This window comes from Mus caroli, unplaced genomic scaffold, assembly GCF_978045245.1.
Source record: "Mus caroli unplaced genomic scaffold, Mus_caroli_1 scaffold_16, whole genome shotgun sequence".
NCBI lineage: Eukaryota > Metazoa > Chordata > Mammalia > Rodentia > Muridae > Mus > Mus caroli.
Genome location: NW_028227271.1, coordinates 99,814,415 through 99,828,896, shown reverse-complemented (window position 1 = coordinate 99,828,896; position 14,482 = coordinate 99,814,415). Strand labels below are relative to the sequence as shown.

At 37.9% G+C, this 14,482-nt stretch overlaps 1 protein-coding gene across 1 annotated transcript in view; it reads left to right on the top strand.

Moving 5' to 3' along the window:
* Window positions 1-14,482, top strand: part of C6 (complement C6) — a 91,229-nt gene that overhangs the window by 35,363 nt on the left and 41,384 nt on the right. Inside the window, exons 7-8 of the mRNA XM_021183668.3 lie at window positions 3,345-3,545; window positions 6,934-7,174. Of these exons, the coding sequence (XP_021039327.1) occupies window positions 3,345-3,545; window positions 6,934-7,174 (442 nt within the window). The remainder of the gene's footprint in view (window positions 1-3,344; window positions 3,546-6,933; window positions 7,175-14,482) is intronic.

Here is a 14,482-nt window from a genome sequence, read left to right as displayed (position 1 = left end):
GCCAAGTTCAAAGACTTAATTTGAATCCACAGAACTTACACTGTGGGAAGGAGAGAACAGACTCCTGTACGCTGTCCTCAGACATCTAAATGTGCACTGTATCATGAGTCTGCCCATGCATATAAACACAGAATAAATGAATAAATATATAAATGTAATCTTTAAAAATTATGACACCTCCATACATGTAAATACAGGCACTTTCCAATCTAATGCACTCCATTTAAAAACATATAAGATATACATTTGGGTTTAGAAAGTAACTTGAGAGTCCAACAGCATATTCTAACACCCCTGGAACACTAATGACAATATTTTCAGGGTATACAATATTGAATGAACTTTGAAGAAAGAAACATACCTGTGTTTACATGTGATATTCTGCTGAAGGCATTTTCTAGCTTCCAAACAGGGAGTCCAGAAGCTTGCTTTCAAAAATACAATTTTCACAAACAACCACACCCCAGTATTCTCAGCAGGGATCTACTTCACCCAGTTTACAGAACAGCATTCCCATGATCCTTCATTCCATCTCTGGAATCATTTATCTTTATAATGAGTGTTGATTTACCTTCTAAATGCCCTTCCCAAAATACAAATGTGATTGATATTAAACATTTTATTCATACACTTGGTATTTATTAATAATGTATAATTAAAAGTGCTTTTATCAAGGAATATGAATTCGTAAGAAAAAATGTTTACTAGACCTCATTCCAATTTCCCTGTCTAATATAATTTTTTGTCACTGCTCACTTATAAATCCATCTCCTTCCCAGCTAACACATTTGGCAAGAATCTTCTCTAAGCTTCTGTTCAGGACATCTACCCCGCCCCCCACCTCTTGCCTGCCAACATCTGACACCTGCCTTCAATAAATTATTTTTATTATCTACTTGTTTATTCATGCTTCTGTGTGTCTGTGTGTGTTTTTGTGTGTGTGTGTGTGTGTGTGTGTGCGTGTGTGTGTGTGTGTAAGAAGAAGACAATGTACACACCACAAGTTGTAATCAGAGGACAACTTTCATAATTCTACCTTGTGGGTCTTCGGACTTAAATCCTGTCTTAATCAGTGTCCTGTTGCTGTGAAGAGACTCCATGACTAGGGCAACTCTTATTAAAAAAGGCATTTAGTTTGGGCAGACTCACAGTTCAGAGGTTTAGAACATTGCCATCATGGTGGGAAGCATGGGGGCATCTAGGCAGACATGGTACCTGACAGGGAGCTGAGACTTCTACATCTGTATCAGCAGGCAGCAGGAAGAGACAGACACCCGGCCTGTGTTGAACATTTGAATACCCAAAGCCCAGCCCAGCCCATGACACATTTCATCCAGCAAAGCCACACCTATTCCCATATGGCTACACTTCCTAATCCCTGTCAAGTACGGCCACTCTCTAATGACCAAGCATTCAAATATATAAGCCTTTGGGGCTCATTCTAATTCAAACCTCCACAAACCTATTAAGCCATCTTGCTGGCCCCTAATATCTTATTCTTTGAGCTCATACAGAGTAAAAAAAAAAAATTACAGTCTAGGCTTTTTTTTAAGAACCTGTGAATAAATCTACACAGCTATGTTTATATGCACATATTCTATAATAGCATGGCCTTACTAGTTTGTAACTGACTAAGAGGTTCATTATGTGAGCATTTTAGACACTAACCATTGCATTCTGTGGTTTCTGAAAGCAACAGTGAGATGTTGGTTATGTCACCATCATTGAACAGTCATCTTTTGCAGCAGGGTTAGGTTTCTCTCTTTTCTAGGTTAATTTTGAAAGTTGTTTAATACAACATATGATTTGTCTTTCAGTGGATTTTACTAATGAGTGGTTTGGGTTTTTGTTTGTTTGTTTGTTTGTTTGTTTGTTTTTGTATTTTTGTTTTTTCTATTGCTGACCAGACCAGATAGATCTCATACATTCTGAGTGACTTAAATCAATCTTGTCCTTACTGTTGTGACAATGGCAGAGGCTTAAGGTCCTGAGACATGACCCAGTTTTACTCTTTGCTCAAGTGGGTTTCAAAGCTGTCCTGCATCTCAGAGGCATAACCAATAGATGATGAGAGAGAGAGAGAGAGAGAGAGAGAGAGAGAGAGAGAGAGAGAGAGAGAGAGAGAGAGAGAGAGAGAGTCCAGCTAGGGTCATACCTCACCCTCTTTTGTCTCAGTAGTAGATCTCTGAAACATAATTTAAATCAAATCTCAATACATTAAAGTCATTAGCAGTCTTAAAAATTGACTTTATCACTGGCAATATCATGAAGAAATGATTTACTTTGTATAATTAAGAGCACCAGCTGATCCTGTAGGGAAGTTAAGTTTGGTTCCCAGTGACACATGAATGACAGCTTGTAGCAGAATTTCTCCCCACTTAATTTAAATATTAATACAACAAGAAGCCTGTGATTGGACAGTGGAAAAGGAAGACTGAGAATTTTAGAGATGAAGAGAGACAGATAGAGGAGAAAAAGAGAAGGAGAGAAAGAGATAAGATGGAACCTATCGTAGAGGAAGAGGAGCCAGAACCACACAGGCCTGGGAGCCAAAAGTATGGGGGATTTCTTAGATAGATGATTAAATAATAAGTGGGGTGCGTTTCCCCATCTAGCTGTGTAGCTTGTGTTTATTTCAATTGAGTTTTTTTGTTCATTGTGCGGGCGTTTTGTGGGTTGAGAATTTACTGATATAAATCTGATAAATTACAAGCCTCTAGAGTTTTGATTTTGCCGGGTTGCTGAGATTTGTGACCACTGACCACAGGGGGTAGATGGCTGGGAATGTGAGCAGGATCCACAGCAAGAGAACTGCCAGATGGGCGGTCGCTGCAATGGGTTAGTCATCGATGCGGCAAGACCGCTGGGGCAAGAGGGTAGCCAGTGCTAGCATGGGATGGTGCATTATTTAATATGTCCCACAATAGCTCATGACTTGTTTCTGCAGGCATCAGGCACACAAGCCGTGTGCAGACATACACACAAACAAAATGCTTATACATATAACATTATGAGGGTAGCCCTCGCTGCTTATTATCTTTCAAGTCTCTGGTTTTGTGTTCTCTCCTTAGTTGAGATTCTTGAAATACAGACTCTCTTGGTCTATGTTGATCTGTTATCCAATGAGTACTGTGTCCACCATACTGTATTCTCTCCCTAACTAAACTATTAACTCTCTGAGTGTAAGGATTAACAGATTCTCTTGCTCTCCAGTAATATGAGATGGGTAATGACTACTTGTTGACTGCTGAATGGATGAATGATCATTGTGCAAGATGACAGCAAGTAGCTCTGCTGTGTATTCCCCAAGTTATGTTTTATTTCTTATGCACTTTTTTGGTCAGGTACAAACTATAGAAGATGACTTGAAAACAGAATTCTACAAGGATTTAACCCCTTTTGAAAATAATAAAAATGAAGACAGTCTTTCAGTGGGTGACAGAGAAGAATTTTTCTCTATACCAATTTTCTATTACTCAAAGAAACATGAATATTCCCATTATAGCTCTTCCTTCAACAAAGTCATTAAAGCTTCCCACAAGAAGGTAAGGGAAATAGTTGATGATTCACTCTTTCTTCAAAATGAATAACTAACAAAGCAATCAAGCAAGCAGAACAAGAAGCAGAACATTTCTGTATCAGTAGGATTTCTAAAAGATGCTCAAATAGACTCTTTTCATAATTCTCAATGTAGTATTAAAAGATGTGCTGCATGGAGTTGTTCTTGTCTTATTTTCAGTTTTCTCTCCCAGGTTGTGGTCAATATGGATTGTTTTCAATAAATTTTAAGGCTCGTTTTTATTTTCATATACTGTGTATATCTGTGTGAATAAGTATATGCCACGGGAGTGGGTACCCACAGACCCAGAAGAAGGTGTAAGATCCCTTCCAACTGGAATTACAAATAATTGTGAGCTGCTGGATGTGGGTGCAGGAACCAACCCCAGGTCCTCTAGAAGAATAATCAAGTAACTTAACTGATGATTGGTCTCTCAAGCCCCAAAGAGAGCTATCTTTCTAAGCATTTGGAAGCTATACAAAGTAAAAGGTTTCATCATGATGCTGCCAATGATGGAGATAGTTTTTAGACTGCTTGTGATGTTAATGTATTTTTTTATTTTAAAAACTCTTTTGAGACTTTTATATATGAGCATTTAAGATTTATATCATTTCTACTTTTTCTTCTGTCCTTCTAACTCCTCCTTTGCCCCTTCATTCTCTCTGAAATTTAATACCTTTACTTCATTATTTAGTATTGTTATACACACACACATATTTAACTTACTGAGTCCATTTAGTACATTTGTCCACATACACGTGTTTAGAGCTGACACCTTGAGATTTTGTAATCTATTGGGTGATTCATCCCTGAAGAAAACTGATTCTTACCTCCTCAGCAGCCATCGATTGCCTGGACATCTTTGCCCAGGGGTAGAATCTTATGAAATTTATCCCCTTCACTTTGGCATGTTTACTGATGTACCTAGCCATTATGCAGATCTTGTTTAGGTAACCATATTGTTGAGACTTGGTGGGTTGAAATTTCCCCATCATGTTTAAAGAAACTTTTTTAAAAAAAAATGCATTTAGTGTGTGTGTCCGTGTGTGCAAATGTACACACCCTACAATATGTCTATGGAAGTCAGAGCATCACTTGTTAGATTTGATTCTCTATTTCTATTATATGAGTCTCAGGGTGCACCCTCAGATTGTCAGGCTTGCCTTAACTAACTGAACATGTTTCTTACAAAGGACATATAATAACTTTGTCTTTTTATGCGATCTGTTTCGGACTTTCTCTAGACATAGATTATCTTGGGATCTGGTCTTTGATCAAATCCCCAGCTCGCCCTGACAAAGCCTTCATGGCTATACATTATTGTCTAAAAGTACAGAATAGACAGGGAAGGAGATGAAGATGCTGAAAATGTGTAGGTTACATGCAAGTAGTGAGCTGACTTTGAGACAAATCTCACAGAGTAATATATAAATGTTTTAAACATACTAGAGAGCACACATACAAACTCTTTTCTATGGATAAAGAGCTAGTTTTTATCTTAATAGCCTTTCCCAAAGTCAAAACATTTGGAGCTATTAAGAGATTAAAGTATATGAAAGTCCTACTTTTCAACCATTCTGCCTTAGAATTGTCACTCTTGTATAGCTCAGGACAGTATCAAGATGGATGTAGAAGAGAGGATCCATCTGAATAGAGGATTCCTTATTCTGGCCCATCTATGGAGAAAATGCTACTGTGACCTTTCTTAGTCTGCAGATACTGAGACACACCAAAGACTTGGGAATTAGTGCAGGCCATTCAGCTTCACCTAATATGTGTTGTTTTCTTTTGTTAGTCTCAGATCTGAATAAACATTCATTGGGCAGAGAATCTCTTCAGAGCAGAATAATAATCCTGTGAGGCTTGGTGGTTACCTCATTTATGTTACAAAGCCAAAACCATAAAATACAATTCAAGCACAGCACAGCACAGCACAGCAAGATCTCACAAATGAAATGTGCTTAAGAGCCTGGTATAATGTAACTTCTTGATCCAAATTGCCAGTTCCAGCCATTGTACAGTAGTAATGTATCAAGCCTGTGCTTCTGTTATGTTGAGCTATCAAAGTTGCATGTGTGTTTCCAATGATTTAGTCTGTTAGAAAAGCTATAAATATTGAACCTCCAAAAGCTTACAATAAGGGTACATGTTTCTTAATAAAAGCACAGAGATACTCCAAGTTTGAAGGCTGTTGGATAAAATTCAAGTGTTAAATTTCAGAAATAGAATTCACAAGCATCCAAAGAAACATAAACTTCTCAAAGCAACAAACTTTCTCTGCTTTGTTCGCTTCTATAACAAATGCATCTGACACAGCTGAATAAATTTAAATTGAAGACCAGAACATAGGACAGGAAGAAAGCAGAGTGGGGAAGAGAATAAATGATAGCTTCTTTCTAACTTTGCAAGGTTTTGGATTTTGCATTAGCAGCGTTTTGATTTTGTAATTACAACATGCAGGAAAATGGCTGTTTCATAATTAGCAGTTACAATAAAATCCTTTTGCTAAAGCCTGGTAGTTATTCTGTAACCATTGCTTGTATAACACAATTTGTTAGAAGCAGGAGAGCAGATGAAATGCATAACTTGTAAACACAGCATACCTGAGTATGCTCATAAATGCCAGTAGTTACGTGAGAGAATGGACAGGAATGAAATCACAACACAGTATCAATTGTTTGACCTTGGATTAACCTACATATTAAGAAGTGAAAAAAAAAAAAAAAAAACAAGCGGATGTGTTTGCAAAAAAAAAAAAATGCCAAGAATAAAAAAACCTTCACACTTCTGCACATGGGTGTCAGAGTGAGAATATAAAGAATTGGTTTAATTTCATTATTTAGTGATGAAAAATGTGGTGTCCTTTGGCTTTAAGAGTATGAAATGTCACTTGGTACACATTTCCTCAGTCTGGCAGTAGATAACTAAAGTCTACAGAATTTAATGCTTCTTTGTGGTTAGTGAATATTGCCTTAACGCTTCAGTTGAATCTTTGTGTCATCATTTTTACTCTTGTTTATTTGCATTAGGGCATTGCAAATTAAAACTCACTGATGGTCCAGCTATGCACTAACTGTCGGAAAGACTAGTGCGTCTGACCACTGATCTCTTCCTTGCTAGAGAATTCATAACAGAGGCATGCAGTAGACATTATTAAGGTGGTCTCATCTGTTTAGTCCTTTGAACATCGAAGGGAAAAGATACTGGAGTGCAGCCTGAAGACTGCGTGTATGAGAACACGAAATAGAGTTGAATTATTTTACATCCTGCAGTAGGAATGGGGCTAATCAGAAGTTAATGACATTTAAAGAACCTCTCCATCTCCATCTCCATTTCATTATTTTCCTTCTCATGCTTTTGCCCTTTTTACTTAGGATTCTAGCTTTATCAGGATCCATAAGCTGATAAAAGTCTTAAACTTCACAATGAAAGCGACAGACCTGCAGCTTTCAGATGTCTTCCTGAAAGCCCTTGTCCACCTGCCTTTAGAATACAACTCTGCTGTGTACAGCCGGATATTTGATGACTTCGGGACCCACTACTTCACCTCGGGCTCCCTTGGGGGCAAGTATGACATTATCTACCAATTCAGCCGCCAGGAGCTACAGAACTCAGGTGTGTGCGCTTCGGTTAATTTGTCCCGATAATAACTGGGAATGCCTCTTTTCTCATACTCCCTCATTCTAATGGATCTACTCTTACTTCATTTAGATCTTTTGCTGTGACTGTTGCCAAAAGTGATATAAAGAATAATCAAAAACAAACACACCTAAGTAAAATAAAAATAGTAAATAAGAAAAAAAAAAGAGGAAAGTATGTTTGATCTCTGTGGCCCAATATCAGTTATGGTCACTAAGAAGGGATATGCTAGCCAATACCAAAACAAGAACAGAATTCCTTAAATTTTATATAATTTATATATAATATTTTATAGGAAATAACTATAATAATTTACAGCAAATTCATTATCAATTATTCTCTTTTAACGATTTTAAGTACAGACCAGTGGTATAAGATAAAAGAATAATCAGAGATTTGACAAGGGACTAGGTTAATATAGGCCAAATATTCGTAACTATTAAAACCTGCAAACAAGTTCGAAGTATTTTATTTTAAGAAAGTTTTCAGTGTTATGTCCTAAGGAATAGAGCAAATATTTGAGCTTTTATACAAAATTACAATATATTAAGCATCTTGCTTTCTTGAGTTTCATCTCAAATTTCAAATACTAATTATCACTATTATTATATGCATAAGAGCTTTGGATTACTTTGCTTTCAGACACTTGTGTGAAATTAGACAGTCCCCTTGTGATGGTTTCTCATTTGCCCCTTGAGAAAAAACCTGGGAAATAATGGTAACCAGACAACAACTCCTAAATTCACCCAAGTAAGAAAAACATTATTTTTCACCAAGTTTTGTTTTAAGAGACAGTAGCAGACCAGCACTGGTGTTAAAAGCCATCAGTTCTTACGTCTCATTATAGAAAATACTGATGTGTAATATGCTCTGCTCTGAGTTCTTCTAAACCATGAGTTCTCTCTTGATCTGCTTCCTAATAAAGGGGATGAAACAAATGGCATTGCAAGTTTTCAGTAAAACAAATTTAAAATTGATCTGGTATAAAGCTATGGTACAGACAAAGCATCATGACATGCTATCTATAGTGCCTGTCCATTGTGTTATATTTTAACCATTCTCTCTATTGAATGCAGCTTTCATGATGTATTGGGTGTATTGCACAACTAAAAAATGGCATCAACATTATCACTGTGCACAAATGGTTAGAATAAACCCCATGCCCTCGCCTTGACTTCATCTAGCCTGCAGATGAAATTATTCTGGCCACTGCTGCAGTACCATAGGCAATGGGTTTCAATTTGATGACTGTTCTCATTATGTCTTCAGAGCAAAGCCTCTTAAGGCTTAGAGACTAGATCTAAGAACACAATTAAACCAAACTGTGTTTGCTTGCTTGCTTCACCATTTCATTCCTATGTTGGTCTGGGCCCCCATCAGTACATTGATGAGTCTTGAAACAATTACCCAGTATTTCAGAAGTCAAAGGTTTGTAACCAAAATGGAGAAATTACAGTCTCTGCTTTCCTCCAAAAATATTCCCACCTTCAATCTTTTCCTATATAAACAGAGGTAGAGATTGCTAATTGTAGACAGAAACAAAGAAAGATTGAGATATGATAGGAAACTAAAATTAAATATAGAATTAATATGTACATATTCATATATATGTGTACATATAGACATTATATACACCAGATATTATATATATATATATATTCACTATATATATTCACTCATCAGTGAGTGCATATCTAATGACTTCTTTTGTGATTGGGTTACCTCACTAAGGAAGATATCCTCCAGATACATCCATTTGTCCAAGAATTTCATAAATTCATTGTTTTTAATAGCTGAATAGTAATCCATTGTGTAAATGTACCACATTTTCTGTATCCATTCCTCTGTTGAAGGGCATCTGGGTTCTTTCCAGCTTCTGGCTATTATAAATAAGGCTGCTATGAACATAGTAGAGCATGTGTTCTTATTACCAGTAGAAACTTCTTGTGGATATATGCCCAGGAGAGGTATTGCTGGATCTTCTGGTAGTATTATGTCCAATTTTCTGAGGAACTTCCAGCCTGACTTCCAGAGTGGTTGTACAAGCTTGCAATCCCACCAACAATGGAGGAGTGTTCCTCTTTCTCCACATGCTCTCCAGCATGTGCTGTCACTGGAATTTTTGATCTTAGCTATTCTGACTGGTGTGAGGTGGAATCTCAAGGTTGTTTTGATTTGCATTTCCTTGATGATTAAGGATGTTGAACATTTTTCAGTTGATTCTCAGCCATTCGCTATTCCTCAGTTAAGAATTCTTTGTTTAACTCTGTACCCCATTTTTAATGGGGTTATTTGAATTTCTGGAGTCCAGCTTTTGAGCTCTTTGTATATATTGGATATTAGTCCCCTACCAGACTTAGGATTGGTAAAAATCATTTTCCAATCTGTTTGTGGCCTTTTTATCTTATTGACAGTGTCTTTTGCCTTACAGAAGATTTGCAATTTTAAGAGGTCCCATTTACCAATTCTTGATCTTATGGCACAAGCCATTGCTGTTCTGCTTAGAAATTTTTCCCCTGTGTCCATATCTTCCAGCCTTTCCCCACTTTCTCCTCTATTAAGTTCAGTGTGTCTGGTTTTATGTAGAGGTCATTGATCCACTTAGACTTGAGCTTTGTACAAGGAGATAAGAATGGATCAATTTACATTCTTCTACATGATAAGTGCCAGTTGAGCCAGCACCATTTGTTGAAAATTCTGTCTTTTTTCTACTGGATGGTTTTAGCTCCCTGATCAAAGATCAAGTGACCATAGGTGTGTAGATTCATTTCTGGGTCTTCAATTCTATTCTATTGATCTACCTGTCTGTCACTGTACCAGTACCATGCAGTTTTTTCACAATTGCTCTGTAGTACAGCTTAATGCCAGGCATGGTGATTCCAACAGAGGTGCTTTTATTGTTGAGAATATTTTTGCTATCCTAGTTTTTTTTTATTATTATTCCAGTCGAATTTGCAATTTTTCCATTCTATCTCAGTTAAGAATTGAGTTGGTATTTTGATGGGGATTACATTGAATCTGTAGATTGCTTTCGGCAAGATAGCCATTTTTACTATATTAATCCTGCCAATCCATGAGCATGGGAGATCTTTACATCTTCTAAGATCTTCAATTTCTTTCTTCAGAGACTTGAAGATCTTATCATACAGATCTTTCATTTGCTTAGTTAGAGTCACACCAAGGTATTTTATATTCTTTGTGACTATTGTGAAGGGTGTTGTTTCCCTAATTTCTTTCTCAACCTGTTTATCCTTTGTGCAGAGAAAGGCCATTGACTTGTTTGAGTTAATTTTATATCCAGCTACTGCACTGAAACTGTTTATCAGGCTTAGGAGTTCTCTGGTGGAATTTTTGGGGCCACTTATATATACTATCATATCATCTGCAAAAAGTGATATTTTGACTTCTTTCTTACCAATTTGTATCCCCTTGATGTCCTTTTGTTGTTGAATTATTCTGGCTAGAACTTAGAGTGGGTGGCCTTGTCTAGTCCCTGATTTTAGTGGAATTGCTTCAAGTTTCTCTCCATTTAGTTTGATGATGGCTACTGGTTTGATGTAGATTGCTTTTATTATGTTTAGGTATGGGCCTTGAGTTCCTGATCTTTCCAAGCCTTTTATCATGAATGGGTGTTGGATTTTGTCCAATGCTTTCTCAGCATCTAATGAGATGATCATGTGGTTTTTCTCTTTGAGTTTGTTTAAATAGTGGATTATGTTCCTGGATTTCTGTATATTAAACCATCTGTGCATTCCTGTGATGAAGCCTACTTGGTCATGATGGAGAATAGTTTTGATGTGCTCTTGGGTTCGGTTTGCAAGGATTTTATTGAGTATTTTTGCATCGATATTCATAAGGGAATTTGGTCTGAAGTTCTCTTTCTTTGTTGGATCTTTGTGTGGTTTAGGTATCAGAGTAATTGTGGCTTTATAGAATGAATTGGGTAGAGTACCTTCTGTTTCTATTTTGTGGAATAGTTTGAGAAGTGTTGGAATTAGGTCTTCTTTGAAGGTCTGATAGAACTCTGCACTCAACCCATCTGGTCCTGGGCTTTTTTTGGTTGGGAGACTATTGACGACTGCTTCTATTTCTTTAGGGGAAATGGGACTGTTTAGATTGTTAATCTGATCCTGATTTAACTTTGGTACCTGATATTTGTCTAGGAAGTTATCCAATTTATCCAGGTTTTCTAGTTTTGTTGAGTATGGCCTTTTGTAGTAGGATCTGATGATGTTTTGAATTTCCTCAGGTTCTGTCTCCTCTTTCATTTTTGGATTTGTTAATTAGGATACTGTCCCTATGCTCTCTAGTTAGTCTGACTAAGGGTTTATCTATCTTGTTGATTTTCTCAAAGAACCAGCTCCTGGTTTGGTTGATTCTTTGAATAGGTCTTTTTGTTTCCACTTAGTTGATATCAGCCCTGAGTTTGTTTATTCCCCACCACCACCACCACCACACACACACCCCTGTCTACTCCTCTTGGGTGAATTTGCTTCCTTTAGTTCTAGAGCTACTAGGTATGCTGTCAGTCTGCTAGTGTATGCTCTCTACAGTTTCTTTTTGTAGGCACTCAGGGCTATGAGTTTTCCTCTTAGGACTGTCTTCATTGTGTTCCGTAAGTTTGGATATGTTGTCGCTTCATTTTCATTAAACTCTAAAAAGTCTTTTATTTCTTTCTTTATTTCATCCTTGACCAAGGAATCATTGAGTAGAGTGTTGTTCAGTTTCCACGTGAATGTTGTCTTTCTATTATTTATGTTGTTGTTGAGGATCAGCCTTAGTCCATGGTGCATAGGATAGTTAGTCCATAGGATGCATGGGATAATTTCAATATTTTTGTATGTATGGAGGCCTGTTTTGTGACCAATTATGTAGACCAATTTTGGAGGAGGTGCCATGTGGCGCTGAGAGGAAGGTATATCCTTTGTTTTAGGATAAAATGTTCTGTAGATATGTATTAAATCCATTTGTTTAATAACTTCAGTTAGTGTCCATGTGTCTCTGTTTAGTTTCTGTTTCCAGGATCTGTCCATCGGTGATAGTGGGGTGTGTGTGAGGTGCAATGTGTGCTTTGAGCTTTACTAAAGTTTCTTTAATGAATGTGACTGCCCTTGTATTTGGAGCATACATATTCAGAATTGATAGTTCCTCTTGGAGGATTTTACCTTTGATGAGTATGAAGTGCCCCTCCTTATCTTTTTTGATGACTTTGGGTTGGCACACAATTTTTTTCAATATTAGAATGGCTACTCCAGCTTGTTTCTTTGGACCATTTGCTTGGAAAATTGTTTTCCGGCCTTTCACTCTGAGGTAGTGTCTGTCCTTTTCCCAGAGATTTATTTCCTGTAAGCAACAAAATGTTGGGTGCTGTTTATGTAGCCAGTCTATTAGACCATGTCTTTTTATTGGGGAATTGATTCCATTGATGTTAAGAGAAATTAAAGAAAAGTAAATGTTGCTTCCTGTTATATTTGTTGTTAAAGTTGGGATTCTGTTCTTATAGCTTTCTTCCTTTAGGTTTGTTGAAGGATTACTTTCTTGCTTTTTCTAGGGAGTAGTTTCCATCCTTGTATTGGTGTTTTCCCGTTATTATCCTTTGAAGGGCTAGATTTGTGGAAAGATATTGTGTGAGTTTGGTTTTATCATGGAATACTTTGTTTTTCCATATATGGTAATTGAGAGTTTTGCTGGGTATACTAGCCTGGGCTGGTATTTGTGTTCTCTTAGGGTCTGTATAACATCTGTCCAGGATCCGCTGGCTTTCATAGTCTCTGGTGAGAAGTCTAGTGAAATTCTAATAGGCCTGCCTTTATATGTTACTAGACCTTTTTCCCTTACTGCTTTTAATATTCTATCTTTATTTAGTGCATTTGTTGTTCTGATTATTAAGTGTTGGGAGGAATTTCTTTTCTGGTCCAGTCTATTTGGACTTTTGTAGGCTTCTTATATGTTCATGGGCATCTCTTTCTTTAGGTTTTGGGAAGTTTTCTTCTATAATTTTGTTGAAGGTATTTGCTGACCCTTTAATTTGAAAATCTTCATTCTCACCTACCCCTACTTCCGTAGGGGTCTTCTCATTGTTTCCTGGATTTCCTGGATGTTTTGAGTTAGGATCTTTTTGCATTTTGTATTTTCTTTGATTGTTGTGTCCATGTTTTCTATGGAATCTTCTGCACCTGAGATTCTCTCTTCCATCTCTTGTATTCTGTTGCTGATGCTTGCATCTATGGTTCCTGATTTCTTTCCTAGGGTTTCTATCTCCAGAGTTGTCTCACTTTGGGTTTTCTTTATTGTGTCTACTTCCCTTTTTAGATCTTGGATGGTTTTGTTCAATTCCATCACTTGTTTGGTTGTGTTTTCCTGTATTTCTTTAAGGGCTTCTACCTCTTTAGCAGTGTTCTCCTGTATTTCTTTAATTGAGTTATTAAGGCCCTTCTTGATGTCCTCTACCAGCATCATGATATATGATTTTTAAATCCGAGTCTTGCTTTTCGGGTGTTTCAGGGTATCCAGGACTTGCTAAGGTGGGAGTGCTGGGTTCTGATGATGGTGAATGGTCTTGGTTTCTGTTAGTAGGATTCTTACGTTTGCCTTTCACCATCTGGTAATCTCTGGAGTTAGTTGTTATAGTTGTCTCTGGTTGGAGCTTGTTACTCCTGTGATTTTGTTAGCCTCTGTCAGCAGACCTGGGAGTCTAGCTCTCTCCTGAGTCTCAGTGGTCAGAGTACTCTCTGCAGGCAAGCTCTCTTCTTACAGGGAAGTTGCACAGATATCTGGCATTCTCGTGGCCGAAGATGAAGGCCTGAAACAGGCCTGTCCCAGAAGATGTGTTGCCTCTACAGTCTGCACGCTCACCGGCACAGACTGGTCCCCGAGGGACAGGGGACACAAGGTGGCTCTGTCACCTGCTCTAGTGATCAGAGCCCTCTCAGGTAGATACCTCTCCTCTGGCCAAGAAGTTGCCCAGATATTTTGAGCCCGAAATGGGGTCTCTCCCAGAAGCTGTGTTGCTTCTGTAGTCTGCTTGATCACCCTTTGCAGTCTGTGAGCTGACCTGTGCCGACTGGTCTCTGAGGGATCCGGGACCCAAGACGGCTCCCTCACCTGCTCTGAAAGAGCCCTCCCAGGTGACACCTCTCCTCTGGTGGGAAAGGTTCCCGGATATCTGGAGCCCAAAACGGGGTCTGTCCCAGAAGCTGTGTTCCTTCTGCCTGTCCCAGAAGCTGTGTCACTTCTGTAAACCACACTCTCACCTGCACAGACTAGTCTCTGAGGGATCCAGGA